Raw genomic sequence first — 13,523 nt, forward strand, 5'->3', positions numbered from 1 at the left:
TGAATAGTCAAAGCAGCGCGGGATGAAAATGTGATCTCATTGTCAAAGCTATTCATGATGTATCTATAACCCAGGGACAACATTCAAACATTCAATCTTTTACAAATATTGTTTCTGAGTTAATAAAAACAGGAACACATTCATAGTCATCGCCTCGTGGAAGCTAAGGTTTTCAAAGAATCGTCCTGAATGTGGGGCAGTCTGGGTAATGTAATGTCCACAGGCTGGTGCCGTGAGCATGACGGAGACAGGTGATGGTACACAGTCATCATACTTGGATGATGTGTTGACTTTAAAACATTGCTCAGCAGCAGTTTGCATCATTTACTGTTCACACAAAGTTTGGTCACGGCAGACACTGGCACACACCATGAGTGATCTACATGCCTCTGTGGAAAATGTGACTCTGGAAGGAAGGAACGAGCAGCTGACAAATAAACGCAAACTGAGCCAGCTGACATATGGCAACGCACAATTGCCTGCACTTTGTTTTTCCTCCTTTCTGAGCTCTTCACCCTCCATTAGCACGAGGATCACTTAGTTATCAAGCTTGTTAGTCTGTCTCTTCATTAACATGGCAAACTGACACCGAGTGTCATAGGCCTTGTTTAGACTGCGGCCCAAATCAGATTTGTAAGCATATCCGATCAGAATCTGATCTTCCTGACCACATGTTCACGGAGATGCTACGCTACGGATACACATTCAGTGGTATCCTGGGGGATGGCACTTTAAAAAATAAGCGACTCAGATTGAAAAAGATCTGTGAAAACATGATCGGAATCACATTTGAAACCACCTCCGTGTGGTTTGAATCCGCTTTGGAAAAAAATCGAATGTCATGTGTATTTTGAGCTGTTCAGACTGCCCAAAAAAATGCTTAAAATGCTTAAAATTACGATTTGGGCTAAACAAGGCCGTACATTGTCTCCAAAATACTCCCCTTTTATGTTCTTTTTTATTATATATTATATTTGTCAACATCAGTGTGGCATTCATTAGCAAATTTGACCAAAAATGCACACAAAATGTACTCAGTCCACTGGAATGCATTGGATTTTCTAAGGTTTTAAATACCAGCACGACCAATTACATTTACTGCAGGAGAATAATGAGTTCACTCATCCAGTTGCAGTGTTAGTTGCACGAGCTGCTGCGTTTTGTTCACAAAGAGTTTGTCTTCTTGGAAAAGGGGAACAGGAAGTGTTGTGTTTGCTGTGTGGCTGCTCGAATCTGGACACACATGTGCCTACAATACAGACACGCTGCTCACGCATCCAGCGTGAACCTAACCTCGCATTAAAAACGCTAAATTAAAATGTTCCGCTTGATCAGAGCAAACATTTAATGTAAACATAGCTTTAACATGTATTATCATTGTTATGATAGTACACCCGAGAGAAGACATTTAATGAGGTATCTAAGCTCTTCTCAGTGTTTGTGAATGAATGACTATGAACACATGAACACCGGCAGCCAGGAGGATTATCTGTAGGTCAAATAGTGTGTGTGAGAGATTAAAGATAGAAAACAGACTGTGGAATCCTTTTCCACATCTGTACACATAAACACACACTCAGTTTATTACTTTCTGTTTTTCTATTGCAACCATCACATGTGAAAGAGGTGACTCTGACTTGACACACATGCACATGCATGCACACACACACACACACACACACACACACATTGACGTCATCAATCTGTCATTTTGTTTTTTGTTTTTTTGGTTGAGAAACTGTGACAGATCCAGGAACTCTGGTTCCTAAGGCAACGGAAGGGCAAATATGATTGGTGACAACAGGTTTAGACAGACACACAAACACACACACACATACATACTCATCTCCCAACATGCTCAGAGCACACAAGGAGGAGGTCTCACTCTGTCCTGTGTCTATTTCCCCTTGAGGGTCAGCTGAACACTGACAGGGGGGGGTTTTCACGGGGCAGGAGATGAGTGTGTGTGTGTGTGGGGGGGGGCAAACAGGAAGTGGAGGGTCCTTGTTAATGTAACATGGTCACGTCTAAGTGATTGAATTTCCTCTTTGTGTGTGAGTGAGAGAGAGTCTCGTGAGTCGACTGGTCAACTGTTTGACAGGCAACATGGCTCGAGTTACACGGACAAAACATTTCCCCTCCTCGCCTCCTCCGTGCTCACTACGGACACAAAGACACACGAGGTGTGATAAGTCTTTGCAGCTGAATCACAGAATCACACGACGAACTTTGTTCACACTTGACAAGACTCTCTCTCTTACCACAGTGCCTCCAACTCGCATGTCAAACTCAGCAGGAACAAAACACTGCCCAGATGACAACGTGTCTGCTGCAAGACAAATAATGACGACACTCACGTATTTGTACCATTTAACTTTAAATATTTGGCCTTGGCTTTAAGGCAACAAAATGACTGATGCATTCCTCGACAGGTCATGTTTCTGGCCAGCATTCTGCAGCGCTACTAAAATGCCGCTGACTTAAGTGGCCTAGTTCACCTAGATTCTGTGACCTTATAGTCACGTGACAAAGCAAGCCATTGTTTGTGTATTCTGGTGAGGTGAAATACTACTGTTTTTGACCCCTGTGACTCATAAATAGTACAAATAATTTCTGTTTTTGATCAGATTATTCCAGCATATTATCTAAAAAGGGCAAAGAGTCCTTGTAGGCCATCTGCAGTCCAGACAGAAATAACCCAGAGTGCCTGAAATACTGTAACCTCTGCTCTCTAAATAAAGGTCAAAACTGCTTCTCTGCCGTCATAGATTACAGCAATGTCACATTGTCTTCTAATCACTGTCTCATTGGGGTTTATCCAGTTCTATAATCTTTTTTTTTTTTTAGCTATAATCACTTCCAAACAGACCACAAAATATCATTATATCCTAAATGTGGGAGTCGACTCACATTTACTGGACCTTTTTAAAGATGACCATTATCTGTTGAAGCTGGAAGCCACATGTATAACCCCCATTTAGCCATTTTGGACAGTATTTAAGGGGGATGAGCTGTGAGATACACGATATGATATGAATTTAAAGGACAGACCACATTCTGGGAACCAGAATATTTTTATTTTTAAGCAGGCTGTACTGTGTTATCCATATTAAATGTTTCCAACTGATGAGGCCAGGCCTCGTCCTCGCTGCAGGGGAAATACCGTCTCCGCCTTCAAAATACGTCCCATGAATGAAGCTCTATATCTGACAATATCACACTTTAAAAATGGCAGTGAATAATGTGGCTTCCAGGAAACACTTAATCACATTCTGGGTCATATGACCCATCCTCACTGCACTTCAAGTTCACTTTCTTTATCATTATACAGAAAATATTGTAGTGGTCAGTCTTTTAAAGGTCTGGTGAGTCACATTTAGGTTGGGTTTATTAGCAGAAATTGAATATACATGTTTGCATAAGGGTATTATTACTTTTTTTTTTTATATACTTTGTATTTTTAGCCCTCATTTATTATTATATATTTATTTATTGTATGTGAAGGCCACCATGTCCCCCGTTTGTTACAATCTGCTGTTTTACCACTATATGTCACTAATTCTTAAACACTGGGCCTTATTTTGCTCATTATTTCTGCAGATCCTGAAACAATCTCAGCCGCAGAAGGAGGATAAAACACTTGAGAAAGGTCCAAACTCCTACTCAGTCAAATCAGCCAAACACCGACCCATTCTTCACTCACTAGAATGTGTGTGTTTTCTCTTTGGGAGTGAAGTGTGTGTCAGGACTGAGAGAGTTTTGCTCCGTTTCCCAATGTTCTAACTGTCGTTGCCATCTCTAATTGTGAAAAGACAAATATTTCCTCCCACACTCCCACTGGGATGAGTTCTGCAAGAAAAAAAAAAAAGAAGAAAGAACCCAAACAGCACGGATAATTCAAAGAGTGGAGATAACACTCTAACTCCAGAAATTGAAGAAAAAAAAATTACTGTAGAACAATTTCTGACTAATACGTTTACAGCAATCTGTCCAAATCCTATAAATATCATGATCAAAATAGAAAAAGTGGATATTTATACAAATATATATGTATTTCTGATATAAGGATTTACATACTTTTACAGGGAATTAACTTCTTGTCCACTCCTATTAGGTATTTTGTTAAATTAATACATTTAAACAGATCCACTCATCATTATAGCATGCTCATATAATCCCATGTCTCTATGTCTTACCACCGCTCAATCATCCCCACTCTTATCTGCAGAGAGTGCATTATTTACCTCATAAAACGTCAATAAAGATCACATAAATATGACAACTCTGTATTTAAAGCTATACAAAAAAGCGTAACCTTGAGCTGTTTGAACTGAATGAGCAGCTCACAGTATACGGTCTGTCTGTGGTGGTATAGGAGTGACAGAAGTGGCCTGACCTCTTAATTCAAACTATGTGAGCACGGCTTAAGCTGAAGAAAGGAAACAAAACCTGCCATTGTGTTGTCTGTATATCTCAAGTGTGTTCGGAAAGCCACGCTTTCCTCACAGCAGAGGATAAACATACTTCTCACTGAGCTCTGTAACACCAGGCAAACGGAACCGATTTAGGGTAAGAATGCGGCGTGACTGGACGGCGGCCTGGTTTGACGGCTTTTTCACTCTCGCTCAGTGGACGTATGTGACAGAGACTCGATAAAATGTTTGTTTTGTTTTTTTACTATTTTTACTGCAGAGTTGAGTGGAGTCGTGAACCTCACAGCTGCGGCGGCGTCCTGAAATGTCGGGTTTATGACATGCAGTGTGTGCGTATCGTAAAAGTGTTGTGAAATTAAAAGGGGATTTATAAAACAACATAAAGACTACTGTAGGGGCCAAAATGCATATTTGGTCTGTTTGTTTATTGTTTATTTTGAAAGGTCACTCATACTGTTTTTTGGTCATGTCACTTCCGTTTTTGATTGACACATGGGTGTGGTTTAATCTATACACCTGGGCACTCGGATCGGCGGGGGGAAGAGAGAAAGGGGGTTAGTGGCGTTCCTGATTTTATATTTTCTGTTTACCGTCAAATCGTCAAATAACCAAGAATAAATCATCATACAACCAAGAATAAATCGTCAAACAATAAACATCACTGGACTTGGATTCATTTGAATGACGCGTAACTGCCTGGAGCCCACCTAAGCCTCTTAGCGACCTTTTATAGGAAAACTGTCGCTACAATTACGATTGACAACCTTTCCATTAAATAACGATATGTACCGTATTTGAAAAATAAAAGATGTGTTCTGTACAGAACAGATAAGAAACACACTTTGTTCTGACACCATGACCGAAAAAATACAGATTAGTCCACTAATGAAGATTAGAGACGCGCAATATTATCGGCACAATATCGGTATTGGCTTTAAAATGAAAAATGGGATATCGGCAGATCCTGGTGTGTTTGCCTATATCTGATAGTCAGCTAAATAGGCTGCTACCTCCTTGACTTCTATGCTGGCGCCCTATTTATTTATTTAACTTATTTGGTCAATGAAGAAAATGTATACCTACATCTGCTGCGATTTGAGCATTATGTTAATTTCCCTACAGATGAGATTAAATAACCTCTGCAGTTGGTCGCAGGTAAAAAAAAGTATATATATATATCGGTTATTAGCCCAAGCACTCCTAATATACCGGCATATCCAAGATTGCGCGATTTGTATGAGGGAACATAAAATCCTCCTCTTGCTGTCAGACAAGATCTCTCCAAAACAATTTGAGATATAAAACTCACTATAGACTATAAATGCTAAAAGGACGTGATGAAAGAAGAGTAAAAAGAGAGATACATAAAGTTAAGGGCAGAAGTATACAGGCCGTACCAAGAAGATCCTTAATCCGAACAACATCTTTCTGTCATGATGGTCCATAAAACACCAGTGTCCACAGTGAAATAATGTTTTGCAGCTCATTCCATGTCCATGGTGCATAGGAGAAAGCAGTTTCACCAAATTCCAAGTTCATTCTAGGAAATTTGTAGTCACTGTGTATCGTGGCAACTGAGACGTGGCGAGATGTGAAGGTGAAAGAACAACAGGATGAAACTGCTCAAGTGAAAAAATGAAGATTGCAAAAATACAATACAAATATCACGTTGATTTTTAAACTAATATTTGGTAGCTAGAAAGTTACATACGTAGAAATACTGTGAAACTACGTAAAATGCAGTATATCAGGAACGGGGGGTATAATGTGTGAGAATGGGATTTTAATTATTATCAGGAAATTGGCAAACGAAGCTCAATCATTAACTTAATGTCTGTGCTACAGAAAGTCTGTGTCAAGCTAAATTTAGTTCTAATTTTTGCCTTTTTCATGCAATTTGTTACAAATAATTTTGCATCAAAACAGGTCAAGTTTAAAGAAAGTGTGGAACGGCTCCGACGAACAGCTGTTACTCACAGTTGTTAAATGTCAGCCTTTACATCATGTTTCCCACTGAACATTTCCTCTCTCCTCCCTTCACAAACACACCTTCTTTCCTCTCTTATGACCTCTCCCCTCCTCTCATTCCTTCCATCCCTCCTCCCTCTCATCTTCCTCCCCCCTCCTCCTCCTCCTGTTCCAACTCTTCCTCCCAAACGTCACTGGAGACGGAGCCGTGACGGCTCTGCCTGGCAGCTAAAAACAGGTCAAGTGTTGTTCCGTCCGTGAGGCTGAAATTAACGACCGCCGTCCACAAGACAGAAGGGGGGTGATACTGTATAAGAGACAGAGGAAGAGGGGAAAGTGGTTGGGAGTGTTTAAAAAGTCGGAGCGAGAGGGAGGAAGGAGTTTGGAGAGGGGGACGCTTTTACTCAACCGCATCACGGCCACTCATCCGATTCCCATGTTATCTCAGCGATTAGTTTCTGTGACGGAAACAAAGGTTGACAGCTTGTCCTGAAATGTGCGTTTAGAGCGAGTGACTTATTTTAGTGTCAGACGGACGATTGAAGGAGGCACTGAAGACTAAAATAAGACGCGTCATTCGTTTTACTTACTGTTATTGTTTTCAGTAGGAAGCTGACAATGGCATAAACAGTCATTTGAAGTTATCGTATAGTTCCTTTTTACGGAAATAAAGGAGCACAAAGATTCACACACAAAGTGTCTAAATTTAGAAAGGAAGCACTAGGGCTGCAACTAACTATTATTTTCTAAATCGATCAATCTGTTGATTATTTTCTCGATTAGTCGAGTATTTGTTTGGTTCATAAAATGTCAGCAAACATTCACATTAAAGCTGGAAAATCACAGAAACTAGAAAATATTTACATTAAAGAAGCAACCACAACTCTTTTACATATATAAACAGCTTTGAGGATGGCAGTGGTTGTCCACTTATAAATGAGTCCCAGTGATCCATTAATCAGTTTGAGTTTTTTTTTTTAATATTAAAAACAAGTTTTTTTTGCTCCATGCAACAAAGTAATCATTAAAACGGATTCATTTTTGGTTTGTGGACCAAATAAGGCATTTGAGAACATCATCATCAATCCCAGGTTTGCTAAAATGTAATGTAATGTAATTTATTTTTCAAAACAGGGACAATGCACAATAAAACATTAATCTTGTCCAACAAGAGAATATGCATTGTGCCAGGTTGTAGTAGATTGCTATTTTCCAACTGAAATCCCTGGGCAGGTTGATGGAACAGTACATAAAAACATAATAATAACAACAACAAATATAAAATTACAAACCAAAGGACATGGAAGCAGATTCAACATGACCGCTAAGATTTAAAAGCCTGTAAAAGTAAATAAGGTTATGGCATTACCAAATGTGAAGATTTATTTGATTAGCTTTCTTTACTGAAATGTGCTATATAATAATGTTATTATCTCCTGTCATTGCAGTACATAATAGAAGCACATAATGTAGGCATGTTATTTACTTATAAAAACTGAAATATACCTTGATACACTAAAACAGTGCCTGTAAGGTTATATCAACTTAAAAACAACTTTTTCGCTCTGGAACATGACTTTATAGATTTTGAGCCACGTCCGCTGCAGCTTCCCTAACAAGTCGCTGAACGATACTCGACTGCAAACTGAAAGTCAACAGATGTTGTAACAGAACACGAGTGACCGCCTCTTCGCTTCTGTCACACACTTTTACAACAGACAGGCCCGCTCAGTGCAACAAATGACTACATACTTATATTTGACGGAGCGCTCAGCTGCAGAGAGCTCCCCGCTGAATGTGAGCAGCGGCGTGCACTTTCAGCAGCAGAGGGAAGATAAATGAGACAATTAAACAGCGCTTGATGGCACCTCAGTGACTAATGCCTTTTTCCTTCCTGCCTGTCTGAGCACAGACAAACACGGTAGTAAGCAGCGAGGAGTGTGAGCGTGCGCCGCGGACTGCCTGTGTGTTCACGCGAGTGTTTCTGTGGGGGCGTTTCTGAGGTTTTGTTGCAGGGATTTCGTGTTGCCAGATACTCCAACACTTGCTCACGTGCACATAATTAGACTAAGGAATAAACCTGTGCAGTTATTCATAAGAGAGGCAGCACATGCTAAACAAAACCACTGTACCAAAAGTGAGATCATTTTCAATCACACAGAAACACACGTGTTACTACGCACAACGCGTGTGTGGTGCAGATACTGTATTTTGCTGAGCTCATAAAAGCATTCGCAGATTCCCAGCTGCACAACTTATCATAAATGTATCATCACTGAGAAATCAAGATGTGTCATATACATATCAAAAAGACTCCTGGGACTGCAAGAAGTATAGATTATTCCTCATATAAGTTTTGTTTAGTCACAAACTTATCATTAACATTAACAGATAAATGTTTCTGTATCATGTTTTCCCCTCTAATTTTATGATATTATGACGGCCTAGCACACTTTACTCAAATCTTCACCTTAAAAATGTAACTTGTCATCAGATTTCATATTCATTTATTTAAAAAATGCACGTAGTAAGGCCAGGTAACAAAACTAGGATCACTTTTTGACTATTTGCAACAAATTATAGGTGCAAATTCAAAGGTTCCGTTTGTAAATTCAAAACTTTTTGTTTGTAAATTTAAAACGTTTCTTTGCAAATTCAAAAGTTTTCTTTGCAACATCACAAGTCATATCGTCATCTCATTACTCAACAATGTTATCACAGCCCAATTGCATGTTTTCCTAATGTCGTGCAGACCTAGTAGATCCATTTTAGGCCAGTGTGCTCGTCACAGCATGGCTTCTATTTGACCTCAGATTACAGAGGGAGGTCAGGTTAGTAAACAAGAGTTTTGAGTGTTTTGTTTTGACTCTTTTCATAATATTTAACTGAATAAAGTTCAAGACAAAGTTGAAATGAAAGTTTTGACTTTACTACCTTTGTTTTGAAAAGGGCTACACAAATACAAATGTACCAAGTCTTGTTTACAGTGACTAGTGTCTCTGTGTGTTCCAACATGTGTGGCTGGGGGTTTCCTGTCCTTACTTCCTGTTGTATACCCTGTTAAAGGCCCAACAGTCCACTGAGAGTGGACAGTCATGTGGTAATTAGCTCTGGTCATTAAAACTAACCCCAGGCTTTGTTCTACCATCTGGATGCATTGTCCTACCTCCTGATACACATAGTGTGTGTGTGTGTGCGTGTGTGTGTCAGTGTGACTGACATGATGCGTCTCATGAGCCCCAAACAGAAAAAAATGACCACACATGTAGTCTGTGGTTACAACCTCCAATTTAAAGACGTAATCTGGTGAACATGCTGGACGTCTTTGGAAGTCCATGACTAAAGCTGTGTTTCCACTAAGAGGGAGTGTCCACCTCAGCTTCATCATTTTCCACCATGGGATGCGTAGGCTGTAGATGTACACACTAAAACGACTGGTTTAAGCAGGACGACTGAAAGACTAGGGATCACACATCTAACGACCGCACCTCACGAGGGATCACAGACAACAGCAACACTTTTGATATTACCGCTACTTCCTGTCGTCTTCTGGCGCTAATTTCCTGCACCCCACCTACTCTTTTTCATGTGCGGTGGCTCCCTGCAGCTTTCGAAAGAAAGTCGTTTAAAGTGAATATTTAGAGATTAAAGTGCTTTAATGTTTCTTCAACTAAAAATATGTGTCACGTACCTCGTCGTGCGATATTTAAAAACCTCCCCAAAGCTGACAAACTTGGGTTTACCATGTCATGTGTACATGAAAAAACACTTTTGGATACACATACTTCTCAAGCATGAACTACAAAACACTGTTTTATTTATTTCAAAGTGGGTCACTTTTTATTTTATACATTTTCCACTAATAATGGAAGTGTGTGTTTTAGTGAGTGTTATCCTTTGTTAGCAGGTAAAACAGCTATGAAGTGTCAATAGTTTTGCAAACTATAGTTATTTTATACCTATATATGTATATATATATACACATATATATATACATATATATATCTATAAATAAAACTTATTATACATAGTGTTATCATCATTTTATGTGTAAAATAGATTTTGTGGCTCCAACTATGGCGAGGGGTCAAAAATGTGTCTATTGATTCTGGAGGTGCACTACCTGTCTGCGTCCAGATTTGGCTCAAAAACATGTTTGACTGACTGCAGCAGAGTTTTGGGTTTTTTTACTCTCATACGCTAACAGATTTCTGTGGCAACTAGCCAGGCCGAATGTCCCCTAACTAGAGCTGACTATGGGACTTGTAGGGGGAAAAAAAAGCTTTAGTTTGACATTACACTAATGTAGCCAACAACACTATAAAGCACTGACATTATCAACACAACCGGCCTTAAATCCTCTCTTGACATTGCATTTCATTTTTTTTTTTTTTCAATTCACTCCTGTAAACACCTAGAAATAACGATTATCTATTGACTAATCACAAGAATGCAGCTTGTCGAGCTCCAACCTTTTCGGTGCTGGACAACTGTGGTAGGTACCTCAACAGAAGAGCTGAATTTTCACCAAGTGGTACAGTTTGATACGTTATTATTGTTGGCATAACGTACCAAACATGACAAGAAAATTTTACAAAAAGGTGGACAAAACCAGAGGAAATTCAATTGCAACACTTTTTTTCAGCCAATTTCTATCACACATTTAAAAGTGTCGTGAGATAAATCGGACTTCAGCCGTACTGGGTAAACAGACGTGTGTAATATCTAGCTGCCAATGTGACCAAATCTCAGACAAGCGGAACAAAATAAACAGATGCACATTCACAAGAGTGAAGTCACTGAGGCATTGTTTAAAACGGCACGCTGTCAGGTGATTGCTACGTTTTAAAATATGTGAAGGAGGAGCACATAGTCGGTTTTTAGTGTGGAATGTAGCAAATGTGCCGCGTGAAATTGCTGATCTGTTCGTCAGGTGGCTTAAAGGTCTCGGGTTGAATTCCTGAATATTGCTGAATGAAATCAGTGTTTAAACGGTGACGTGTGCACAAGCAGATAACCAGTATGTTGTTTTCAGTGGTTGGACGATACTTAAACAATGATGTTTATGAAGATTAAGAGAACCAGCTGCTGGTCGTAGCCTTATGCAGTTTTTAAGGAACAGTTTCTTACTTTGAAGGCTCAGTAAGAGATCAAATATGTGTACGTCCTTCAAAAATGATCAATACCAATCATAATATATAGCAATAATATTATCATGACACAAAATTCAACCATTTAGACAAAAGTATACTAGACAATAATTATAATCCATTGTTCAACTACTAAAACTTTCAATATGCTTTAGAAAATAATACATATTTTGGTTTATTGTACGTGTCTTCAAATGCTAAATATGACAGTAACCTATAAGTGTGTATCAGAGGCTCTGAAATACCAATAAAATGCATAAAACAGAGTCCATGCTTGAGCAAAGGAGGTTTCAGTGCAAGTTGTGTTCCCCTGTCAAAAACTGTTTGCGAGTAGAAGCATCAGCTAATGGAGTGAGGGGAGAGAAGTGAGTCATACCACTCAGTTCACAAGAACCCCATTTTCTGCCAGATTCTGTGTGATTTATGTCTGCGAGTGTGTGTGGGAGAGAGAGGGAAAGAAACAGAGAAATATGCATGCCTGCAGCGTGGTTCAGTGTGTGTGTGTGTGTAGGGACTATAGCTGTGTGTGTGTGCAGAAGAGAAAGAACAGTAGGTTTGTTGAGCAGCTCTCTGCAGGACAAAAGCGTCTCTGAGACACACGCCTATGGAAGTGATTATGTGGACCGCACACAGCAGTTTAAGTCACATTTTATACGTGCTACACTCAACCGGATTTATCCAAACCCTATATGTATACCCTATATTTTTTTTTGTTGCAATTTTACTATATATTTTGTATGCATATGGTAAATATTTGTGTTTAACTGGTGATTATTAAGAGTCCATGCAGAGCCCATGCAGAGCCTATGTGGACGACCCTAGTGACAACCAGTCGTGACATTGTCCATAAGATTCTGAACACCCATTTTGAAGCGTCCAGAATTTCAATTTGGCTAACATCAGAATCAGAATCTGGTTTATATCCAGGTATAGCTTACAAAATATGAGGACGTTGTTGGGATTGAGCAAAAAAACGACTTAATTATATTAGAACAAGAGAAAATTGGACGATACCAGCTGTACTTTTTCGTCTATATTCCAGTGGAAATAGTGGAAAATAATTTAAAAATCGACACAATCCTCTATTAAAAAAAGACCCAAAACTAGCAATTGAGACTATTAACTACGCAGGAAAATGTTTACTGACATTATAAAGTCCATTCAAACCGAGTTCTTTTTGTAAGCAGTAAGGCTACACAATGTATTATTATTTCATGGTTGGCCTCGGAACAAACCCGCATTGTTTTATATATGGGTCTGCAGAGTGACCTTGAGCAAACCTTTAAAGTTTAAATCTACTTCAACGTAGATTTAAACCTGACTGAGTGCTGAATGTGAATACTTTACAGTCCAATTGGTGACATGCTCTTGTTTTGAAAAAAAGAGACAATGATAAAACATGAATGAATTAAAGTATATTAAATGAACCCTCCAAAAATGTTACTCACTGGACCTTAAAGCTACAATGTGAGTAACAGCAATTAGAGAAATTCTGTTTTATGTTAGCAGCTAACACTTAATAACTACATAAATCACAGTAGCGGTGGCAGTGGATTCCAACCATTTTGGCTCAGACTCTCAGTTTCATTGTGACTGTTCAAGTGTTCGACATGATTAACCAAAAAGGGATTTTTCTTTCTCAGACAGTGTCATATTTAGGGTTTTGTGGCATTTCAAAAGAAAACCCCCCACAATATTTATCCCCCGTTTTTACATACCTTTGATGTGGTGATTCCTCAAATTGTTCTATGAGGGAAACGTTGTGTCAGAGCTCCACCAGAATTCTTAGCAAAGTGAATATGGTGAAGGCTCAGACCTTGAGAAAAGGAATCAGGAACATTCAGAATATTTTAGCTTTAGATTTCATGAGATAAAACAAGTGCAGATGCTTCAATAAAACACTCACTTTTTCTTCTTTGTCTTTTTTTTTTTTTGAGCAGTTTTTACTGAAAACATGATACACACAGACAGG

General features: G+C 39.1%; 1 protein-coding gene across 2 annotated transcripts in view; it reads right to left on the minus strand.

Moving 5' to 3' along the window:
* Positions 1-13,523, minus strand: part of LOC122758097 (putative cytochrome P450 120) — a 38,493-nt gene that overhangs the window by 4,978 nt on the left and 19,992 nt on the right. The window contains exon 10 of one of the 2 annotated variants that reach the window (XR_006358118.1): positions 13,270-13,367. Coding sequence is in view for 1 of the 2 variants with exons in the window: in XM_044011985.1 (XP_043867920.1) it covers positions 13,362-13,367 (6 nt within the window). In the remaining variant the exon portion in view is untranslated. Of the gene's footprint in view, positions 1-12,064; positions 13,368-13,523 lie in introns of those variants that run through there. The other variant, XM_044011985.1, reaches the window with a different exon arrangement.

Source organism: Solea senegalensis, linkage group LG21 (assembly GCF_019176455.1).
Source record: "Solea senegalensis isolate Sse05_10M linkage group LG21, IFAPA_SoseM_1, whole genome shotgun sequence".
Classification (NCBI taxonomy): domain Eukaryota; kingdom Metazoa; phylum Chordata; class Actinopteri; order Pleuronectiformes; family Soleidae; genus Solea; species Solea senegalensis.